The sequence below is a fragment of the Cottoperca gobio genome, chromosome 3, assembly GCF_900634415.1.
Source record: "Cottoperca gobio chromosome 3, fCotGob3.1, whole genome shotgun sequence".
NCBI lineage: Eukaryota > Metazoa > Chordata > Actinopteri > Perciformes > Bovichtidae > Cottoperca > Cottoperca gobio.
The window spans coordinates 17,661,095-17,677,559 of NC_041357.1; the positions used below are offsets into that span (position 1 = coordinate 17,661,095).

At 38.2% G+C, this 16,465-nt stretch overlaps 1 protein-coding gene across 2 annotated transcripts in view; it reads right to left on the reverse strand.

Annotated features, from left to right (window-relative positions):
* Positions 1 to 13,390, reverse strand: part of ano5b (anoctamin 5b) — a 24,324-nt gene extending 10,934 nt beyond the window's left edge. The window contains exons 1-4 of one of the 2 annotated variants that reach the window (XM_029455671.1): positions 13,064 to 13,390; positions 7,565 to 7,609; positions 2,790 to 2,854; positions 724 to 831 (exon numbers count right to left, since the gene is read on the reverse strand). In XM_029455671.1, coding sequence (XP_029311531.1) covers positions 724 to 831; positions 2,790 to 2,854; positions 7,565 to 7,609; positions 13,064 to 13,139 — 294 coding nt within the window. In that variant the 5' untranslated portion in view covers positions 13,140 to 13,390. The remainder of the gene's footprint in view (positions 1 to 723; positions 832 to 2,789; positions 2,855 to 7,564; positions 7,610 to 13,063) is intronic. The other variant, XM_029455681.1, reaches the window with a different exon arrangement.
* Positions 13,391 to 16,465: the final 3,075 nt, after the last annotated feature.

The following is a 16,465-nucleotide window of genomic DNA, read 5'->3' on the forward strand; positions in this document are numbered from 1 at the left end:
TGAGTGTGATGATGGGTGTGGCTTCTTACAAAAAACTGCTTTTATAAAGATGCTGTTATAACTTTCTAATGGATTTAGGACAGAGTAAATATCCCTATCAAAGGACGCAAGGGGAGGCAAACCATTACTTACTGACATGGCTAAATACTGTGGGGGAAGTGGGGAGTACATTTATGTTTTAGACACATTTTCCAAAACAGTGGTAAAAAGGTACCCTGGAAAACAAATGTTGTGGCGACTGGCCACATGATCATACAATGATAATCACAAAACTAAACCACTTTTCATGCATTGCGGTGCTTTGGAAATGACACACAAAACATGTACATATACTTTCAATCAAACTTTAGGAATAAATTAGATAAAATATGGCAAACACAAACATTAAACTGCCTTATCAGGGTAAACATATGAAATAAATAAATAACTTGACAGCAAAATCATTAAAAGCAATGCTACAGATGACTTCAAAGTGAGGTAAAAAGGTTTCTTATAGCAAGTCGGATGTTAAAGCTATTCCATAGCTACTTGATCCTAACAATGAAGGCCACAAATGTTGTGTGTCTTTGGAAAATATATATTCTGAATTTCACTTCCTCTTTGTAGCACCACGTATTCCTGCTCTGGATATAAATTGTGTAACGTCAACAGTACCACAGTTAGTCATTGGCCGCACTGAAAAAATGCTGAGTAGTCAACTTGCCGCTTTACCGTTACACTCACTTGTTTCTTTTCTCCATCTTTGTCATCTACGTAAGACAACACAAAGTCTATCCTCCGAACTCCATCCCTGAAGAACACGGTGTCTTTGTTTGGTTGTAGCTTTTCCGTCTAAAGGAGAAACAAACAAACACTTTTAACTTTTTCACAGAGACATGATAGCAAACAGACAATAATAATAATAATAATAATAATAATAATAATAATAATAATAATAATAATGCAATACTTGAACAACAGAGCAAGAAAAGAAACTGTCATAATCTTGAAGACAGAAAGGCTCAGAATGTAACACTAGTAGATGTACAGTATATAGTAGTATACATATAGAGAAGCACATTGTGTCGAGGAAGTATTCATGTTATTTAGTTTACTGTAGGCCACTGACTGCAGGGAGTAGACGTTCACTGTGCACGGGATAGTATTGATAAGTATTTCAAGAGATTGTTATTTCCTTAGGAGAAAAGATTAACATTAGAAACATGCGCTACATGCTCCAAATCAACTTTTGTATTTTAGGCATTGTCTTAACTACTAAACTACTAATTATTTGACGCTCAAAGCTTTTTTTCCCATGAATATGGAAATGTGTTTTATTGAAACTAATAACATTACTGGTCATTCGGAAACAGCACTCTTGCTGGAAATTACCAAATTGTGAAAATGAGTGTAAGATCAAGTGATCTACAGTATGTAATGTACTGTAATTAGAGTCTACAATATACAGTTTGTGGTTTTTTGTATTGCTTAACACATCAATATGTATCTCATAACCTTTAACCAACCTGGAAATTAAGATACAACTTTAAAACTCGACTAAGACTCGTCACAAAGTCGAATGACCCAATTCTAACTATGTCAAATTGTTGTACGGCTTTACAATGCCATACATTTTATAGGGACAGGTAAAAGAAAATATAACGTGTTTGTAGAAAGAGTATAAGCTTAATCTGAATTATTTTGAGGACAGAAATGTAATGAAGTACAAGGCCAAATTCGAAATATGAATGAAATGTAATCTTAAAAATGTTGGTTTAGTTATTCATATCAAATCATGCTTCACTTTAACATGATATTTGAAAAAGAAAAACTATTTTCCAGTTGGATTCATGACGTGTTTGCAGCCCAGAAAATGAGGCTGAGAACAACTGAATCTGAATTTTTAGGGGTGATATCTGTCTGCATACACTTAAAGAGCTACACCATAAAGGGTTAACCACGGTATGGAGTATCCAGGATGTTAGGAGTTTTCTGAACCCCACCCAGTTTATTTATCAGGCCCTTCACATCCACTAACAGACCTTGTAACAGGGGCGTGAACGCTGCTCGTTATATTGTTATTTAATCATGTTCTGACCCTAATGAGAAGATTGTAAAAACAGAAGTGTTTGATAGATTAGCACTGATCCATTCATGCAGTGAATCCTCAAGTCATACATCATAGAAACTCAATATAACCAGTGTTATGAATTAAGATGGATAAACCATCTGCTTGTTGGCCTCACTGTATCACTAAAAGCCCAACAGACTGACTACAGGCTCCTATTTGAGCAACGACAGTTTATTTCTGTCTCGCTGCTTTGAGAAATGAGAGGAGCTTTGTGAGACACGGAGGTCTTGTGACTCAGCGATTAGAGCAGTGAGTCGACAAAAGGTTAGTCATAAACACAAACACTGACGTAAACAATATTGTGGTTACAAAGAAAATGGCACAAGCTCTGTAAATATAACAAAACCTCCATAAGTATTGCTGAAAAAATTACAATATAACCAAAAAGAGGAATATAAAACATTTTGGGAATTTTATATCCACTCTTATGTTGGTACATTAAATATGAAACTACAACCAGCAACTAATTATTGTCCGCACAAAGACAGGAAACAGGTTGAAATCTTGTTATTGATGTGAAGACAATCAGCGGAGCAACAGGACGTTTTTCCAGGTTGTTTTTTGTACAGAATACAAAAACAATATCTATCATGTTTGTAATGTGTTTCCCAAAATATAAAACTTCTTCCTTAACACTTTGTTAGTGTGTTGAAACACCCACATATACATAGCAACTTACCTCTGCATGTCCAGGCAGTGTGACTCCTTCAGATAATGAACTGACATTATTCCCACCATTTTCATCTGCAAAGAAAAGAAATATATATATATATACGTTTATTTTGTATATATTATATAAAATAGAAACAATGCTTTTTGCAATACTGTATGTATAACAAAAATAGAAAATACAACAATCACATGTATATATATATATATATATATATATATATATTGGAGATTGGATGCTCCTGAGCTTCATTTGAAGTGTCACAGTAAAGGGTGTGAATACTTATGTACATGTGATATTTTATTTAATTTATTTTTTATACGTTTGCAAAAGAATCTAAAAACCTTTTCCTTTGTCATTATGTGGTATTGTGTGTAGAATGTTGAGAGAAAACAATGAATTCAATCCATTTTGAAATAAGGCTGTAACATAACAAAATGTGGAAAAAGTGAAGGGGTATGAATACTTTCCGGATGCACTGTATACACACACACACACACACACACACACACACACACACACACACACACACACACACACACACACACACACACACACATTCATTCTAAATGTTATGTACTTCTAATCTTAGAAATGTTTTTCATGCTAGCCTACCAAGTAGACATTACAGTATTAAACCCTTTAGCAATGGAGTGGGTATTCTTCTCTACTTATCCCACTGACTTCCCAGTAATTTAGCTAAGCTAGGTTAAGCTCTGATTGTATCCATGCAGGATACGTGGTGTATAGGATAATAATAAGGTTCACTCAAAAACCAAACTATCCCTTTAAGAGTAATGAGCCGGCCACGCATGCATCTCAGACTAACTTCATTTAACGAGGGAACAATGAAAATCCTACAGTCTCCTGGCAAAATCAGCACATACAGACTCTTGCTACAGTATATTGACAAGCATTTATAGGAAAGAGAGAGATAGAGATGAGAAACACAAAGGTAGTGGCACACACACACACACACACACACACACACACACACACACACACACACACACACACACACACACACACCCCTCTTCATCTCTAATACAATGACACACAACATTCCTGCAGTGCCCCTCTCTCCCTCCACTCTGGCAGAGGGAATGTGCTCATGTAGCATTGCTCTGCTCGCTGCCTGCTCCCCTATTATTCCTGGATGGTGGGAACGCGGCACTTCCTGTGGGGGAGGCTGGAACGCGCATGAAGACATCAGTGAGGGGGAGGGGCCCGGGGTTGGCGTTGCTACCGTAACAGAAGTATTACCCCCTCGTGATGAAACACATTCAGCACACAAAGGACACAAAGATCTCCAGCTTCCTTCAGCTGTCACCTCTGATTAGATACACTGATGGAGACAGGCAGCAGTGTAAGCCAATGAGAGAAGGGCTGTGGTGTCTCCATGTGGAAGCTCAATGACAGGGCTGCAGACTCACTCTGAAGGTATAGCAATATGTAAAGACCATAGGAATCCCTGAGGTGTACAAAGGGCAAAGACCCAGTTAGATTCCAGAGAGCTTGTGGGAGGCGTTGTTGACTGTGCAGCTGAATGTTTCTTTAATTTTATCAGCTTTTCCTTTTTTGTCTCACTTTTTTGGTCTCACTCCAACTGTGCACAACCAGTTATCAGAGGCTGGCTTAAGCAAACAGAAGCAAAGGGCCTGCAGTGTGTTATATCTATTTCCACGGAGAGACAAATAAATAGGGAAAGGGATCATTACAGAGCAGCCTGACTTTTGTAGAACTGAGCAGCAACAGCAAACTTCAGCACAGTGACTGGCACACATGGGCAAAAACTTTTTAAATAGCTATTGTATATTTAAATCACAGTTATTTATCCATTACATTACATGTTATTTAGCAGACACTCTTATCCAGAGCGATTTACAGTGAACTAACTACAGGAACAGTCCCCCTGGAGCAACTCAGGGTTACGTACGTTGCTCAGGGGCACAATGGCGGCAGCCTTGGTATTGAACTCACAACCTTCTGGTGTTGTATTTGGAAGCCGTACCACTAGATCACTTAGCCATCACCACAACCACCATTCATGCACAATTACCTTGGGAACTGTGGCTTTTGAGTGTGCAAATTAACTAAATGTAACACACTTTCCACCCACTACACCCACCCAATTACCCTTCCACTGCTGTATATTTACAGTAGCTGAGATATTCTCCTGTGAACATGTCCACCAGCAGAATGCCATATGTGTCAAACTCAATTTCACTGCCACACTGGAAAATAAGGATCACATCAAGGGACGGACATACTGTATATAGTTTATTGACATACTTTTAGTTATTTAAAAAATAAAAAGACGAAGAAATCTTTCATTATATTGTTGCATTACCCATAAAGCCTTCTCGCATACAATTTGGTTCATAAAAAAGTCCTAAAAACTGAAAAATGTGCTCCATCATTTAGTCAAATTAATACTTTATGATTCCAAATAGATTTTACAAGTAGGCTAACATACAGCTAACTCCCAACACAGGCCTGAATATGAAAAATCAACGGTTGTGTGGGACATTTATTAATAATAATAAAGGTCTTTGATCATGTAGTTTACATACAGCCTAGTCTTCTGGCATGCTTTGGTCTGCACATAAAACCCTAAATATTGCAAATACGATTTGCAGTCAAGCAAAACTCACATGCAGACTATTTCACAGACCTAAATATGAAGCATCAATGTTGGCATGCTATTTAGCCACATACAGTACATTGGCCTATTTCCAGCCACCAGACACTTGACATGTTTTATGTGATAGAAATTCATCAATTCTCCTTTCGCTACAAAGATACGGGCCAACATTGATTGAGAACCTTAATTGAAAAGCGGACATGATCAAAATTAGCGAGGGGGCGGATTTGGCCCGCGGGCCCTTGAGTTTGACACATGTGCTGCAGAGGCTCTAAATCAAAAGAAATGCTTTTAACTATTAAGAATTTAGTGCACAAAATGGTCAGCTGCTGCAGAGCATTGCTCCCTGATATGACAGAGACTGAAATCAATAAGCTAATTTAAAAGCCCTGGTTCTATGAGTAGCGGGAGTGAGATCATATGTACCTCTTTCTCTTTGTTTGATCTGATGTCTTAGCCTACTATGGGATAAAGAGAAGTTGTACATGATTTCATAAAACCATATGAATGTGACACTTCTGTAAAGATGGGGGACTCACAAGAGACAAGGTTAAGAAAGAACGGTCTGAGATATGCTGATTTTGAATCCCTACAGGTCAAGCTTCACTCTCAGGCCTTAAAGCAATCAGTGGGCTTCAGTATATCAGAATAAGAGGGCACTCATACCGATACAAATTCCCAGAGGTATGTGCTGATCATGCACAGAAGTAAATCCACTATTTTCCAGCCGAATCATGCCAACACCTAATCCACTACAACCTGATAAAGTTTCCTTTCCTGACGATGATGATTGCCTCCGAACGAAAAAGCCGCCTCTAATTTCGTGCATAGCCCCCGGATGAGATGCATTTACTTGTCCACAGATTAATATTAAATGCCAGCGTGTGTAACTGACAGGAGAGCGGCCTCTTTAGCAAATCCCAAAGTGAGTCATCAAAACAAATGTTACGAAATGAAACCTGCTTCTCTCAATCTCAACCGACATCCAGGGTCTAGTGTGTGTCTGGGGAGAGGAAGTGAGACGATGTCTCAGCCACCCACACACACAAGCACAATATATAATGCATATTTTTCTAAATCAAGATCTATCATAAACTTGTCATCTAGTTCTGAGAGTTGAAAGGCTAAACGCACATGTACACCAGCAGTCGCGGAAGACAACTTTGTAGTTTACCCAAGTACTGTACTTACGTATCATTTATAAGGTGCTTTTACTTAACTTGAGTACTTCCATTATTTCCTACTTCATAGTTCTACTCCACTAAATCTCAGTAGTTTTAATATGACAGATATACTTACTATTTAATCTGAAGATCAAAATTGTAAAATATGACCCGCTTAAAAAACACAATGTTATAGATTAAACTACATCTTAATGCATCAGTAATACAAATCAAACAATACAAATACAGCACTCTGACAGGGGCCATTCTGTCTAATGAGTACTTTTACTTTTGATACTTTCAGTACATTTTTCTGTTAATAACTTTGTACGTCTACTTAAGTAATACTGGACTTTTACTTGTAATGGAGTATTTTATTGTTTATTGTTTCTTTTACTGTATACAAGAAATCAATACTTCTTCAAGCTGTGCACAAGTATGACCGACACTAAGAGTGAGAGATATGGATAAAATAATGGTATGTGTAACTATATATTTTGATATTGACATATAATGTAATATAGTTTTTCTGGGAAGTCAATTGAGGAACTGTTTATGGATACAAAATAACCAGACAGGAATACTTCCTCACAGCATAAAATCGGCCAGCCCCGATTGACCTGAATTCCGTGTGCACATGCCTCTCTGTAGTATAAATGAATGCATGCATCGGTGCAGATTTGATACTCCAGCCATGAACACAGGACATAGCACACTTAGCTTTTAGGAGCTACTCTTTGCAGATACAATCAGAAGCTGAGATGGGGGCTGAAAGAGCAGACAGACACACAGATATCCGGGTCGGATTAGCAGACTAACCAGGAGGCAGAATTAACAGAACAGAAACAGAAACATGGTCCATTATTGAGGAGAGTTCGGCAAGATAATAGAGTGAGTGGATGAAAAGAAAATAGCACAGGGTGATGATGAGAGGACGGACAGACAGGCGTCACACAAAGCCTCTGATCTGCCCGTACCTGAGTGCAGGTTAATCCTGAATGCGGTCAACACTGCAGGACCATCTTTAAAGGACAGACAGATAGACACAGGTTAGTGTTAAACTGTAGGTCAGGAGAGGTAAATATACATGCTTATAAGACACTCTGAATGATTGCAGAATCTATCAAAGACTCACACAATATGAAAACAGTATATATTACTTTCTCTAAGCACTGCAGAGAAAATAAACAACATACAAGCTCAGCAGAACGTTTTATCTCCTTTGGCTCTCAGACCAGGACTTCCATCTGTAAACAAGCAGTGATGATAACCTGAAAATGATCCAATGGGCACATTTGATTCAATAACAAACTAAAATTTTTTTTTACTATGACTCAAGCTGGCTGTGTAGTGTCTGAAAAAAAAGCACCATTAACAGCTCTTGTGTGGTTCTCCCACGAGACGGGTACTCAGCTCGACCGCCCAGTTTATTCTTCTTAAACAGATACACTTTAGATCATTGTTTTGCTTTGAGCTTCAACAATCAAAACTAAGTAACCACAGCTCTGAGACATAAACCTTTTCTCAAGGGCAATGATACAACCATGTCACAGATTGCCCTAGAACTTCCCCCTCAGCAGTAGTTGTATTAGTGCCAGATGGATTGTGTGCAGATGTATATGAAAGATTGATGCGCTAAAGGTTAGTCCTCCGGTCTAAATGTAATGGAAAGTAATTCACTATACAATCTCAGACAGTAACATGGGAAATAGTAAAGCATTAGACTGGAATATAACACTTCATACTAAAACACAATGTGAGAGAAATGAGTCCTGATGGTGTAGCAGGCGTCGTGGGTACCATGATACAGTTAAACCACAACATCCTGAGCTCAAACAGGGCCTAGGTCTTTTTTGACAAGACATCCTCTCTATCTCTCTCTCCACATTTCCTGTCAAGTCAGCTAACTATTTACAAAAGGGAAAATTCAAAAACTACTCCAATTCGAGGGGCTTATCTCCATAAGCTAATGGAGTTTGCCCAGTGGACTTCTTGTCCATGTTGGCTTGAAAGAAATGACGATGAGGATCATGTGATATGATTGACAGGTTCAGAACAGCTATAATGGACTTTGAAGTGAAATTAATTTGTCAAACTGTTATTAAATATTCTTAATAGCGCCACAAAGTCAGGATTCAAATCAAATAAAAGTCTTGATCAATATTCTTATAAGAAGAAGCCGAGTAATATTTCATACAAAGGATGATCAATAAAACTCACACAAATACAGGTTTGTAAGGTCTGCTGTGCTGCTCTCAGAAGCAACTGTCTCAGCTCTAATATATATACATATTCACATGATCAGATCTCAGACGTGCTAATTTACCAGGCCAGAGAGCCTGTTCTTTAGAAAGTGCAGTTCACCTCCTGTCCCCTGCTGGGCTTAACACTTCTTTGTTAACCCTGCCTTGTCTCCTGTCTCCTGCTGTGCTTTACACTCAGTATTACACTCAGTATTACAATCAGTATTATAATCAGTATTACCTGCATTTTCCTATCACAAACTTTGTAGGGTAAAATAATACCAAACAATACCAACTAATGGCAAATACAGTACAAACCTCATGAATCATGAATAGTAAGAAGAGAAAAACATTGATAAAGTAACACAAATATCCACCTTTCCTTTTAGTAAGTAGTGTGTTTGAAGAGCGAGCTGTGTTTTTGTGTTGTGCATCGCCATCAGGCTTGAATCCTAATGAGAAATACAAATTTCCTTTCGTATAATCAGGATATTGTTGTCAAAAGGGGGGATTTCCTGACTATCCACAGAAAGCGTGACAAGTGCAAGTACACAATAGACTCTTATACAAGAGGTTGTGTTCAGGGTACAGGGATAATGTATTTTCTTCACAAGACAAAATATAACATAAAATACTATGTTTGATATCTATGATAGTCTGTTGAGGAAGGCATATTTGAGAACAAGTGTTGCCAAGGAGTTAGTACTTATCAGCACAGATTAGGACACAGATTGTTGCTCTCTTGCTTGCATGATATGCAGCCTTTGGCCTAGTTGTTTGGTTTGATATGATTCGTGTGAGACGGTGACAGGGTAAGGAAATATGCTTGTTTCTGTACTGTCAGTTGCCTTATAATCATATTAAGCAACTTTTATTTAAAGATACTGTATAACTATATGACGAATATAGTTCCCACAGGCACAGCTGTTTGGCAAACAGCTCACATGAAACATGGCGACTGACAAGAGCGTTTGTTTTCACTCAATAACGGTTTAATGTTTACGTGGAAGAGATGCTCTAAACTTAGACCACAACTTTGTATTTCAATCTAATAAAAGCTTAAAAAGACCATAGTGATCCCAACATTTCTTTGCCAAAACAATACTACCGTAGGTGTCCTGTAGTTTGTTGAGAGGAAACCCCGGTTGCTTGTTTTATTTGGTATCTTGCCTCCATCAAAGGGGGTAATGCAATTACAAGGCCTGTTTCCATAGCAACCCTGTGGCTCTGTTTCACCTCTGTCTGGAAGATGACTTCATCTGCCATGTCTGCAGAGAGCAGAGCCGCATCACCTTAAATGGACTCAAATCCCTTAGTATGTGAGTAGTTAATATTTAGAGCACTTAGAGTCATATGATAAGAATTTTTAGCTGACCGTTTCTGATAGACGGCAAAAAAAGTGGCAACCCTGCTACAGATAAGCTTTGAGTTGAGTAAAAAAGATTAACTGAATCAGGATGACACCAAGTACCTGCAGTGTAATTGTAAACGATGCCCCAGTGCATCTGGTGTTCATTCAGCAGTCAGTCATCATCAGTCGTGGCTGTCTATAAATCAGTGTGTGGGCAGCTGTGATGGATACACTCCAAACACACATACTGTATATACCAAGGTGAGGACAGACCCCTTCCTCTTCTTTCTCTCACATGTGGCTGAGGGTCTATCCCGATAAGAGCCTGAACAAAGCCTTTGCAGAACAAGAGCAGTCTATTAACCCACAGTCCACACTATGAACAGACACAAGTCTTTGTTAAATACTCGCTGATTAACACAAGAGTGTGGGATTTAGAAATGGAAAAGGTCTTGTTGGAGTTTGATTATGTTCACCCAACACACGTTGATTCAGCGTGAATGCTGGGGAAAGATCTTTCAGTGATGCAGTAAGTGCTACTGTTTTTATCCAGCTGTTAGGTACTGTATACATATGCAGGGTTATGATAGCGATCTACAGCTGCTGTGAGCTACAGGTTGTGTGTTATTATAACATAACGTAGCTACAGATTTTAACAGTCAAGCTGACACATTTTATAATGTTAAAATACTGAATAATAAAAAAAAAAAAACTAATTTACTCAATTGTATTTCAAAATGAGGTTATCAACAGTAAAGAAGAATATTTCAAGTTGTCATTTTAGTGACTTTTCAGTACCTCTCAAAGCTGATAATGAAAATGTTAAATGATCTTGACATCACCTAATAACTTTCTCTTTTAGAATCAATATCTTCAGATCAATTCTAACACTACATCCTATTTTATTAATGCTTATAGAGTTCTAAGATGCACTTATGATATTACTTATTTATCATAATGATGCTTAAAATGGGCATTTAGCATTTTTCCAGAATTGACCGTCCATTAGGAACAGTGATTCTACAGAAAAACATTTAATTTCAGGAATAAATGCAAAGTCATTCTCTGAGCCTCTAAAAACCCAGTAGCCCACTGCTCTTATCACAAGAGCACCACCCTTTTCTGATGCACGAGGACAGACAGGGGACGAGGACAGACAGGGGTCAAAAGATATGGTCAGTCAATACACTGTTATGCCCTTCCTGTGTCTTAAGAGTACTTGCAATGCATGCTTTGCTTTTCATGTTATGGATTCCTGACCTTGCAAGTTTCTGTTGGAAACAATAATGTCTCCTGATCTGCCATGGCACAATTACTGGACTTCTACAGACGTTGGTGCTCCAACTTCTGTAGTTTGAATATGATACTGCACATTTGAATATGGTGGTTAAAATGTTGAAGATAGGACACGACAAGGTTCAAACAAGGAATTTTAGTCCCTAAAAACTATATATTCTGCCTCTTCTCACGACTTCAGCTTTGCAGATCAAATCTGCTACAACAAAGGGTGCCCTCCATGAAGCACAACTCAAGTTTTTCAGTGCAACAGTGTGGATGTGTGACATGTCAAATATTAGGGAGAACACAACCACTTCTATCCCTGTTCTGGAGATGCACTAACACAGACTGAATTGTCTTTTAGCAAATGTAAGAGCTAACTGTGCCACAACAGCAATGTCATCCTCACAAACAGTTAAGTTGTGGGATCTATGGGAGACATATTGCAGGACTACTACTGTGACTTATGGAGCTTGATTGCAACGGCAACGATTAATCTTAACCCATTTGGTGGCCTCAGAGATCGCAGTACATTAAAACATATAATAAATAATGGCTAATTGCGTCACAATAATGGTTGAAAGCAAACCAACCGGGTAAACTGTCAAGACTGTTAACCTCCTGGTGGACCACGCACATTACAGACGGAAAGTAGTTTCCTGTTTAGCGAAGAGTCAATGAAGCATCTCCACTATATCCAATAAGATATAGATAGACACACATACCAAGCTTGAAATTGATTGAAAATTTTAATTGTTTACTCACATGCGTCACCATCATTGTATGATTTTGTTAACTCAATTTATAATGAAAAACACACGGTGATGAAGTCTGATAGGTGTGACTATAATTTACCCAGATCCCACAAATCTTTAAAAAAGGCCTCCTAGTTTCAAGCACAAATAACAATAATACATAAAAACACACCAGCATGTCTGTGTTGATCTATTTTCCTCCTGGCTTGTCATGGGATTGATGCTAACTTGTTGTAAAATGTCTCACACATCAGCTAGAATAACATTTCCTGTGAGCAGAAAAGTTTTATTTTTTTTAATTGTCGGTTTCATTCACTGGGATTTAGCTGCCAATCTGGTACCAAGTATAGAACTAAATAGCATACTTTAAAAAGTAGTATAATTAGGCTGTGGGCAAAACACAGATGCCAAGTCTCCAAATGATATGTAACAGAGTGCCACTCAGATTGTGAACTGGCATGCTTTGCTATATGCACTAAAATGACTATAGAACACATTTTGATGTAAGGATCTACACTTTGTGTTTACATTGACCTTACTGTAGGCCTCTTTATTTATTTATTTTTATAGTTTTCTATAATGGTTTTAGAGGATCTAATCTTGACATGAGGCTACATTCTATAAAGGTTTATTTGAATAAAAGTATCAGTTATTTGAGATAAGGACTATTATGACGCAGACTACAGTATGGTGTAGTCTACTACACCATACTGTAGTCTGCTTTGCCAGATTAGCGACTACAAGCAGTAGAAGAAAGCCTCTATGACTAATATTACACATTTGGCACAAGCTATAAAGCTCCTCGTGACTCCCACTTAAAGGTTAATTAGTGCATCCTTCTTTAATTACCTCCAGTCTGTGAATCCGTCGTGCTCTGCAGCTCGATCAAAGTTTCATCCTTCGCCTTGCCCGTTATTCGTCTCATAGCGGCCGGCGGTATTATTCTAAAGGCTTCACCTTCTCAGGAAAGTGGAGAAAGGCAGGGGGGGGGGGGGGGGTTGCCGCTGTGATCCGGTCGCGTTGATGAAGACTCCACCATGCAAGCATGGGCTGAACACACACTGAAATCAATAAATCCAATTCAGATTAATGGATGGGAAATGGATCATATTTACATTATGACCGATCCTTACTGAAACTGTACCCTGCTGGGCTCCCTGGCGCTACCCGAGAAGATCAGGCACACATAAAGGGGAGTGGCACGGGCTTTTTCCGTCGGCAAAATAGTTTTGTGTGTGCGTGTATGTGTGTGTGTGTGTGTGTGTGTGTGTGTGTGTGAGCAAAAGAGAAACAGAGGAAAGTGGAAAAGGAGGATGTTTAATTTATCATGTATAGAAATAAATGTTCGTGAGTCATGGTAATGTGGTAAAAAAAAAAGCAGGAGCAGGTTATCAGTGTGATCTTTAAATAAAAATGAAAACTCAAGCACGAGGGGTTGACAGTAGCCTAAGTCTTCTATAGGAGGAGGACATCTTGTGGCCATTTCTAATATTGCACGTACTGAATATAGTAGCCTATATCACCTAATATGTGACAGGAATGTAAACAATTATATCATCGTTTTCATAAAAATAAAATGCTACCACAGTCCAATAAGTTGCATCTTATGGCTTATAGAATGACACACTTATGACCATTTCATCAGAACTTTATTATCATATATAACTGCAAAATGAATAGTTTATTAACCTTTATTATGACATATTTGTAGTTATATCTGCAGACATGACATATTAGAAAGTGTGAAATTAATGAGTATTTAATAATGACTATTAATGACTCACCAGTGAGGTTTTTTACAACCTGGCAACCGAAAAGTTGCTCTTATTAGTGAGATAAAAAAAGCAAATATGATTTAGCAACTAATATTTAAGACAATAGTTACCCTTTATTAATGGGGACTTGTGAAAAAGTGGTGCAGAGAGTTAAATCTCTTGTAATCGTTTTGTCTCTCCCACATTGTAATGGTGGTGGGTGCATAGGTCTTAAGAGTATGTGACAGTCCAATACAACCACACCAACAATGAAACTACAGCTTCAGAATGTATAATGAACTTTGCAATCATAGCAGCATTATTTTTGTTAGATTACTGGTTTATTGTTAATTTTATTATATATATATTGCATGTCTGTTACACGACAACCAGAAACTAGAATATATATTGTTCTTTAATCACCATTATCACCATCACCATATTTGCTCTCTCAGAACAGCTTTGAGTTTGCAGAGTCCAACTCAACTCACAAAACACATTGGCGGCTGGCTTTTCTTGTTTGAAATGCCCCACTCAGCAGATTGAACAAATACACTGATAGACATGTGTTTGTATTTTTGCAGTAACTCACTGAAATCTTGAGTTATAGCCAAAAACGGGTTTTGTGAGGTCACAGTGACCTTGACCATCCACCGAATTCTAATCAGTTCATCCTTGTGTCCAAGTGGACGTTTGTCCCAAATGTGAAGAATTTCCTTCAAGACATTCATGAAATATTGCATACAGAAGAATGGGACGGACGTGAGGTCACAGTGCTCTTGACCTTTGACCCACAAAATGTAATCAGTTCAGCCTTGCAACAACCAGTAAATTATCAAAATTTCTTCTGCATTCTGTTTGAAGAAGCCATATATAAAAAATAATTTACATTATACCTAAAGGCCATAGCCAAGCCAGAGTATGCAAGATAGGAGAAGAAAAAAAAAGATTAACAAATGAGAAAATTCTCATCTAATTGGAAGTCCATTCAAATTCAGTGAGCCATTGGAGTAAGGTGGTGACCCCACCCACATCTATATTGATCCTCAAACTATTTTTTAACAGAATAAATGACACTTACATTTTGAAATTAACACACACAGTACAGCAAATAACCATATGGTTCTCCATCTGGAGTCAAACAGTCATTAATATTTTTGTTTTCCTTCGTATTGGATTATGGTATAAAGTACTATATAAAGTAGTAAAGTAAAAGTAGGATGCTGACTCCTGATACTCCAGGTGGAAGACATAGTATGACTCAAAAACGGAGCTAGCAAAGTCAAGCAGCTGCTCAGCTCCATAAAGTACCTTCTACTCCACTGACCATCTCCGGGGTTGCAATAAACTATTTCCTAAAACAGAAAAAAAACCTTGTGAAGCTAACTGTGGTGGGTGAAAGTACAGGATACCACAACAATGGCATACATAAAATAATAATAAAAACGTTATTACAATATGACAAATGTTTCCCTCACCGAGCATTATTAACTGTTACCCTTGGTGTGGTGATGTCATCTATACATCCATGATCTTAACAGATATCTTTGTGCAGAATGCCTTCAAAATACTCTCTTATATATTCCTAGTAATTCACATTTTAAAAGGGTCACCCAGAGACGGGATCTACATAGCTTAAATTTAATTTAAAAAAACTACCCTAAAATGACAATGATGATGAAAATCCGTAGTCGGACTGGCCATCGGGAGCACCGGGAGAAACCCCGCTGGGCCGGTCGCTCTGTGGGCGGCTTGAGCATCGACGACGCATCTCTCTCGCGTATGTGTCATCGGCCCACTTTGGACACCAAACCTTTGACAGTTTTAGTCACGGTTGTCCTGCAGCTGAAGCGGAAAGAAAACAATAAGGATAATATAGGTAGGGTTTGGCTAGCTGGCTGTTGTGAAACATTCGTTCAAAAAAATCTAACTTTTCATAAAGTCGATATCAACACCAATCGCTGTTGGCCGTGTATGCTAGCGATTAGCATAAACGATTCACGGGCTAATTGAGTGGAATTAGCAAATTAGCTAATAAATACAATTTTACAAGGTAATGCTTCATCCACACACAGTGTAAGAAAGCACATGACTTTGCTCAAGTTTTCTTCTTCTTTGGATTGCTAAAGATGTCACTCATAATGGCAACGAGAAGGCTGCTGGCCAATCACAGCACAGACTGCTTCTGCAAAGATGCCAGCAGAATACTTAAAATGCACACAAGGAAAACAGATGACGATTACCAATCTGTAAATAACGCTCCATTACCAGCGACAACGAACTGTTACCTGGCACTTTTAACCCGGAAGTAAACAAGTGTCACATGTGTTCCATTGACGTGATTACGTAGAGCCTACATGGGTGCCTACAAAGCACCACCTACTACACATTTTACTGCACACTTTCTGCTTCATGTTTTGACATATCTGGGACAAATTGGTCAAATTGTGTTCAGTTGATGTTTAAACTCAAATGGGACATTTAAAAACATGTCAAA